The following is an 8,353-nucleotide window of genomic DNA, read 5'->3' on the forward strand; positions in this document are numbered from 1 at the left end:
AATTTAATACATCAATGCATCTCCACCACCAACCTTGATGTGTTAGTTAATGGTTCTCCTAGAGCTTTTTTCTCTCCTTCTAGAGGTCTCAGACAAGGAGATCCTCTATCCCCTTATCTCTTCTTATCCTGCATGGAAGCACTATGCAAATATCTTAGTTCTGCAGAATCCAAAGGTCTAATACATGGTACAAAGATTTGTACAGATTCTCCAGCCATTAGTCACCTCCTATTTGCTGATGACTGCATGAATTTATTTAAGGGTAACCAGGAAGAATGCAACAATTTCATCAATATTTTCCAAGAATTTAATCAATCCTCTGGGCAGTTGATAAACTTCTCAAAATCTGGCATCTTTTTCAGCAAGAATACTGACTCAGATATTGCTACCAGAATAAGTAACTCTCTTCATATCCAAAGAATCAATATGAAAGATATCTATTTGGGATCTCGATCTTCTCTCTTCACCAACAGAAGTAAAATTCAAGCTTTCAAGCCTTGTGTAGACAAACTGAAGCAAAGACTTGCTGGATGGAAAACTACTTTGTCTACCTATGAAAATTTATAATGATCAAAACTATCACTTCTACCTCTAGTATATATCAAATGAATTGCTTCAAGATCCCAAAGGGCACTTGTAAAGAGATATATACCATACAAAGAGACTTCTTCTGGAACAAAGAACAAGATAAGCCAAAAGGATTACTCTACATAGCATGAGATGCTGTCAACAAACCGAATGAACTTGGAGGTCTGGGATTCAAGAATATGGAATACTTCAATACTTCTATGATCACAAAAATTGCTTGGAGATGAATTGAAGAGCCTAATTCTCTCTGGAGCAACACCATGAAGGCAATACACTATCCTAACTAAGAAGTCATAATAATGAACATCATCCCAAAGACTACTGATTCCTGGATATGGAAAGGAACTTTGGAATGCATAGCTTGTATTCAAAAGTACTATATCTGGCAGATAGGAAAAGGCATCAACATTCATATTTGGGAAGATAAATGGATAAAAAACTACCCTGAAATAGTTCAAAAACCTCATAATTGTCCCCCAAACCTCACCACTGTCAATCAACTTTTCAATACCTATGGAGAATGGGACTTACAACTCCTAGCTCTCTGGTTTCCTCAATATATTCAAAACCTGATAATCCTCAATCACCACAATCCTAACACTGAAGACACCATAAGATGGAGCTTAACCCATAATAGGAAATTCACTGTCAAATCCTTATATGATAAGCAAATCACCAATAAGTATGCCAATGATATCTTGATAGCTCCTTGGAAGGATATATGGAAGTTAGACACTACTCCTGTCATCCACCTTTTCATATGGAAATGTGTTCATGGCATTCTACTAACTAATGCCAAATCTTCTAGTATTCTGAATTATATTGATCCCATATGCATTATCTGCAAGAATGCTCATGAGGATATTACTCATGTTCTTCTGACTTGTCCAGCTGCTTCAAATGTCTGGAGGAAACTCTTTGGAGATTCTCATCAATTATTCACTGCTTTTGGATCATTCCATGATTGGATCAACAGTTGGTTCCACAAATAATAACCCTCATACAAGTTGGAATGCTACTTTTGCTACTATATGTTGGTTCATTTGGAAAGCTAGGTGTGATATGGTTTTCAGAAATATTAGGCATTCTGCTGAGAATACTGCACTGAGCATTACTCAACATCTATGTTCCTTTAACAGAGTGATTCATAAACAAGGGCACATTCTGAACAATCTCCATTATCAAATTTCTGACAATGATCAGAATTTGAGAAATAATTTGGTCAGACATCATAGTGAGAAATTTGGAATCACTATTAGCATGCATACCATGGAAGTGAACCATAACATGTCTAATAGTGATTTACCATCCTTTACTAACTTTTCTTTGGTTGCAATGTCCTTCTCAGGTCAGTGTGTGGGAGCTAGAAACTACAAAGACCCTACAGCTGGACTCAGCAGAACAGACAGAGCAAGCAGAGGAGCTAAACTAGCTCTGGAATGGGGCAATGAGATGCAGAAAGCCAACATAGACTTTGAGGCAGAAGATGAGGAAATTCTACAAGCAATTCAGAAAGGTTATCAGACACAAGTGCGATTTCAAGGAACCACAACTATCAGCTATGGAGGAAATTTTGAAGCTATTGATTTTGTGTTAGGCAACCTAATCAAGCTAGCTCCACAACAAATCACCAATGTTATTAGATTAGCTCAGTTATCTAGTCATTCTACTTTGCTGCAAAACTTAAATTGGAAAGGACCCAATCTCCAATTGTTTTTGACAGCGTTACAGTCTACTCAAAACCCTTTTGTTAAGGATAACTGTAATAACTATTATCAAACCCTGAAGGACCATCCTGATGCTAGACATAGACCAGATGGCCAACTGTTGTACCATTGAGTCTGTAGCTTCTTCGAGCTTTAGCTCAATTTTATTATAAAAAAGGCGTAGACACCCGTATGAACCAATATTAATAATTTAGTAACTCTCTCTTCTCCCTCTCTCCCGAAACTCCCAGGAAGGAAAAAAAAACTACCTATTTCATTGTTCAATCTTCTTGATTTTCTCGGATTTGATTTGATTTTTCAAATCTTCTGGGCAAATCAAGGTTATTTCTTTCAATTTATGTAAATATCAAATAAAAGTAATTGTTGTTCCAACAATTTTTAGGGATTGTCTCTCTGTTTTTTTATAGATCTGATGGTGTCTCAAGACTATTCAGATTTTTTATATGATAACCATAATGGCTTTGTCTGGTGGTGTTGCTGCATCGTTATCAAGTATGTTATGAAAGATGAAGATCTACTTCGAAAATTAATACCGGTTTTGATTGTGATGATGTCGATTTGGGCTTATTACTTCTTCACTATGGAAGCATATAACATATATGATGTTGATGATCAAGAATCTGAAGATCAAAAATCAAAATGGTTTAAAATCATAACCATTAGAAATATATCAATTTCGTCGATGGATTGGAGAATAGTAGGATTTTATCGTTAAGTTTTGAAATATGTAATGCTTGTTGTTTCTTTCCATTTGTTTCTGATGTAATTGATCGTGTAACCAAAATTTCATATCAACTAAATTATTAGACACCGTCTTTTTCCTTCAAAAAAAAAACATAAAATAATAATAATTTAGTAACGGATGTCGTGATCATCAACCTTCTTAATAGATCGACGCCATCCATTTCCTTAAAAATCGGAACATAAGGTAAAGAAGGCTAAATCTAACGGTCGATACACCAAAAATGGCTGTCTACCTAATTTAGCCCTAACAAACAATGGTGTGGAAATCCCATCCCATTCTCTCTTTGATCCCCCCACAGGCGACGTGAATTATCAACTCTTCTTCTTCTTTTGACGTACTGAAAAACGAGTTTGGAACTCGCTAAACTGAGTTTCTTAACTCGTTATTCTCTTTCTCTTCGCAACATCACCATTTTACAAAATCAAATCTCAGCCAAAACCTTAAACTTTATTATCAATTCTGAGGTGTTCTTTAGTATTTATTACACACAGAAATTAAAGTACAGATCTCATTGAAGTTCATTTAGTCGTCGTTGTTGTTGTTGTTTTAAGATCTTGATTTAAGAGATAGATCGCGTTGTTTTTTCATGGCAGATAAGTTTCGTTTTTTAGGATTTCTTTTATTTGTATTTTTCTATATAGATGTGTTTTTAGTATTTGGCAATGCGGAAATGGGTAAAAATTGTTCAAGGAATACTTCTTATTTGGGTTATGAATCAGAATTTATAATGATGCAACATCAATTAAGAGGTGTATTTACGTTAATTGATGATTGTTCATTTAGGGTTACTGAATTTGATATGATTCAAGGTTCTGATGATGTTCATTGGTGGGGTTCCGTAGGTGATACTTTCGAGAATCTAACTCTAGGGTTTCAAATCAGTGATGATAAGTTGAATAGAACTTATAAAAATGATACTTTTATTGTTCATTTGAAGAATATTACATGGGATCACATTAAAGTGGTTTCCATTTGGGATAAACCAACTGCTTCTGATTTTGGTCATGTTATTCTTGAAAACCCTAGAAACTTCAGTTTCACTCCTAGTCCAAGTATAGCACCATCACCATCTGAATCTACTAACAAGACCAATAGTAGTAGCAGCAGTAGTAGTGATAACAGTAGTAGAAATAAAAGCCGGATTTATGAGCAACCGACCATGTTTGATAACTGTAAAACCCTTTCAACAAATTATCGTCTCAGATGGACTTTAAGTTCTGAATTGAATTTGATAGATATTGGTCTTGAAGCTGCAATTCAATCACAATATTATATGGCGTTTGGTTGGGCTGATCCTAACTCTTCCTCGGGATTAATGTACCATGCCGATGTTGCTGTAACGGGATTAACGGAAGAAGGTATGCCTTTCGCTGATGATTACTTCATAACTAAGTATAGTGAATGTCTACTTAGTAAGGATGGATCAGTTCAGGGAGTTTGTCCAGATACAATCTATGAGGGTTCTGATCCAGTTGGGTTGGTGAACAACACTAAGTTGGTTTATGGGCATCGCAGGGATGGTGTTTCGTTCATTCGTTATCAGCGGCCTCTGAATTCTGTCGACAAGAAATATGATCTACCTGTGAATCACGCTGATAACATGACTGTGATTTGGGCATTAGGATCCATTAGGCCCCCAGACACTCTTCGCCCTTATTATTCCCCACAAAACCATGGTGGTCCTCTACAAGTGGCGTACGGAAGTCTAGTCCTTAACGTATCCGAGCATGTGAATGATTGTGTAGGGCCATTGGATGCTGAAGACAAAGAAGATCAAGATCTTATATTTGCAGATGGAAAAACACCTCTAGTTGTCACTGCAGGCCCGGCTATGCATTATCCAAATCCGCCAAATCCCGCAAAAGTGCTGTATATTAATAAGAAAGAGGCTCCTGTCTTGAGAGTGGAAAGAGGTGTTCCAGTAAAGTTTTCAATACAAGCTGGGCATGATGTCGCTCTGTACATTACTTCTGACCCTATTGGTGGAAATTCTACCAACAGAAACACGTCGGAGATTATATATGGTGGAGGTTCTGATGCTGAAGGAGTTCCTGCAAGCCCGACTGAGTTGACTTGGTCGCCCGACCGGAATACACCAGACCAAGTTTATTATCACTCATTGTTTGAGCAGAAAATGGGCTGGAAAGTACAGGTGGTTGATGGTGGTCTCTCAGATATGTACAATAACAGCGTTGTTCTGGATGATCAGCAAGTTACATTGTTCTGGACATTATCGGATAAGTCAATATCTATGGCAGCTCGAGCAGAGAAAAAAAGTGGATACCTTGCTATAGCATTCGGCAGTGGTATGGTAAATAGTTATGCTTATGTGGGTTGGGTCGATGATAGCGGGAAGGGCAAGGTCAACACATACTGGATTGACGGTAAGGATGCATTGAGTGTGCATCCAACCAAGGAGAACTTGACATACGTAAGATGCAGATTAGAGAATGGTATCATCACTTTGGAGTTTACTCGTCTTATGGATCCTTCCTGCAGTGGAAGTGAGAGACCTGAATGTAACAATATAATTGATCCGACTACACCTCTTAAAGTTGTTTGGGCCATGGGTGCACGATGGGTGGAGGACAGGCTGAGTGAGAGAAATATGCATTCTGTTACTAGCAGTAGGCCTGTTAGGGTACTGCTCATGCGTGGGTCAGCAGAAGCAGAGCAGGATCTACGCCCGGTTTTAGCTGTTCATGGTTTTATGATGTTTGTTGCTTGGGGCATCCTTCTTCCAGGTGGAATATTAGCAGCAAGGTACTTAAAACATGTGAAGGGCGATGGATGGTATCAGATTCATGTCTACTTGCAGTATTCAGGATTGGCAATTGTCCTACTCGGTGTTCTTTTTGCTGCGGCTGAGCTTCGAGGATTTTTTATCGACTCTGTTCATGTTAAGTTTGGAATTGCGGCAATATTTTTAGCTTGTGTGCAGCCAATAAATGCAACTTTACACCCGAAGAAGCCTGCTAATGGAGAGGAGCCTTCATCACAAAGGGTCCTTTGGGAGTATGGTCATATTATTGTGGGGAGATCTGCCATTGTAGCAGGAATTGCGGCACTTATTAGTGGGATGAAGCATCTAGGAGAAAGATATGGTGGTCAGAACGTTCAAGGACTTAACTTTGCTTTAATCTTTTGGATCTTGATGGGTTTATTATTAGTTATATATTTGGAGTACGGCGAATCAAAGCGGAGAAGGGCAAGAAGTTTTGGAAGAAGTAATTGGGTACTAGGGAACATTGGGGAAGATGATTCTACGGATCTTCTTCACTCGGACAGAACATTTACTGATGGGGATATTCATCCATCTGAAAGAATGGAAGTTCAGTTAGAGCCTTTGACTAGATAGAGAATTTTATTTTACACTTTTGTTCCTGCGAATTGTTTAATATAGATTCATTTCTTATCCGGGAATGGGACATTTTCCGACTTACAGAAGGAGTTCCCTTCTCTGTGTCTGCCACAAAAGGATCCTCATAGTGATGAACCAGGGTTTATTACTCTCCTTATTCTTGGAATGAACAGGTCTGTAGTGAGAGTAATCACACCCTGCGATGTGTAATTTGTATACTTAATACAATTTTTGGAGAATAGCGGAGAGTTAAGTTGTTTTACTGCATCTATAGATAAAGAAAATCAGGCTGGCTTACAGAAAAAGCTTAGCTACAACTGCAGAATAAATGTTCCTTTTAATCTGTGGATTGAACTGATTAAAGAGCTTGGTGTTCATGCCCTGGTCAATTTTATGGTAAATGATGCTAAGGAAGGGTATTCGGAAAGAGAGCCTGCTAATTACTGTATACTAGTTTGAAACCCGTGCTACTCACCGGGATTGCTGGAATTTTTTACGCCGCTGGTTCATGTCCCCGCCCCTCTCTTAATGAGAGACATATCAGACAATTGAAACTATGCAACTAAATTTTATTGATAATCAAATGTATAATACTCCCCGCCCCTCTCTTAATGAGAGACATATCAGACAATTGAAACTATGCAACTAAATTTTATTGATAATCAAATGTATAATACTGTTATAATCTAAAGATCTCACATGGTTTTGAAAACTAATTTTAAACAATTTAATAAACAATAATCAATTCTACAGATAAAGTTGATAAAGTAGAATGGTTTAAACTACAAATGCTAAGCATAATTAGACTTTTTTTTAGTATTTGACCTGTGCTACGTACGTATCGATTATGATAGGAATTGATCCTCATTTGAGGTAGGACTTTGCTCAGCACCCGTCCCAGAAAGGGTCCTAATTAACAACTGCATTGTATCATGAAGCTCCAATTATTATTTAGTAGATTAACATTTGGAACCAAATTCACCAATTACGTATTGTGTAAAGTGTTGGAGATTAAGAAATCCTTTTAAATAAATTACTTTTGAAAATTTATACAGAACTTTGAAACCAATAAGTAGTTCAGCTATGCTAACATCAGTAGTATTGGTAGTTAAATAAAAAATCACACTCACTATATAGTTGTATTGATATCTGATATTGGAGATACTAAAAGAAAGACGACCATAATATAAAAACAAACTGCCAACTCTAAATACTGCAAAACGTATAATTGTATCGATATCAGACATTAATTGCACAAAAAAAACACCATATTAATATATTATAGACTGTCAACTTTAAATAGTGCAAAGCATATGAAGTGCTTCCCGTCAAAGAAGACCTTATAAATAAAATGTACTAATATATCTTTCTACAGAAATCAAGCATGTTTTCTAACATGCATTGATATATATATACATATTTTAGATTAGTCGGTTCATAGTACCATGTTTAGTAAATCAACTCGTATAAACAATTATACTGAAAATACCGATTATCATTTTGTTTAAAGTATTAGAGATTAATATATCCTCTTAAATAAAATACATTTGAAAAACTATACCAACATATCAAATGAGTAAGTGGTTCATGACATTACCAACATCAGTACTTTTAGTAGTTAAATGAAAAATCACGCTCGCTATATAGTTTATTTTTTTGAAGCATGAATCGCTATCTAGTTGCATCAATATCTGAAATTAAAGACATTACAAAAAAGACGATATTAATTAAAATAGATTGCCAACTCTCAATAGTGCAAAGCATATGAAGTGCTCCCCGTCAAAGAAGATGTGATCAAGATAATGCACTGATATATATTTCTTCAGAAATCATATACTTGCGTTAAGAATAAGGATGCAAACTCGATTGTTCTTCCAGGCTTCAACTTCTTGTAGTTAAAGGAAAAATCACGCTCATTATACAAGTGTATTG

The 8,353-nt window shown here is 36.5% G+C and overlaps 1 protein-coding gene across 1 annotated transcript; it reads left to right on the forward strand.

Moving 5' to 3' along the window:
• The first annotated feature begins 3,328 nt into the window (after window positions 1-3,328).
• On the forward strand, window positions 3,329-6,683 carry LOC113299158 (cytochrome b561, DM13 and DOMON domain-containing protein At5g54830-like). Its single transcript, XM_026548122.1, has one exon. The coding sequence runs from the start codon at window positions 3,647-3,649 to the stop codon at window positions 6,416-6,418; it is 2,772 nt and encodes a 923-aa protein (XP_026403907.1). The 5' UTR covers window positions 3,329-3,646; the 3' UTR covers window positions 6,419-6,683.
• Window positions 6,684-8,353: the final 1,670 nt, after the last annotated feature.

Source organism: Papaver somniferum, chromosome 7 (genome assembly GCF_003573695.1).
Source record: "Papaver somniferum cultivar HN1 chromosome 7, ASM357369v1, whole genome shotgun sequence".
Taxonomy (NCBI): domain Eukaryota; kingdom Viridiplantae; phylum Streptophyta; class Magnoliopsida; order Ranunculales; family Papaveraceae; genus Papaver; species Papaver somniferum.

Coding starts and splice junctions, on each gene's coding strand:
- LOC113299158 (XM_026548122.1), top strand. CDS start 3,647: ATGGCAGATAAGTTTCGTTTTTTAGGATTTCTTTTATTTGTATTTTTC.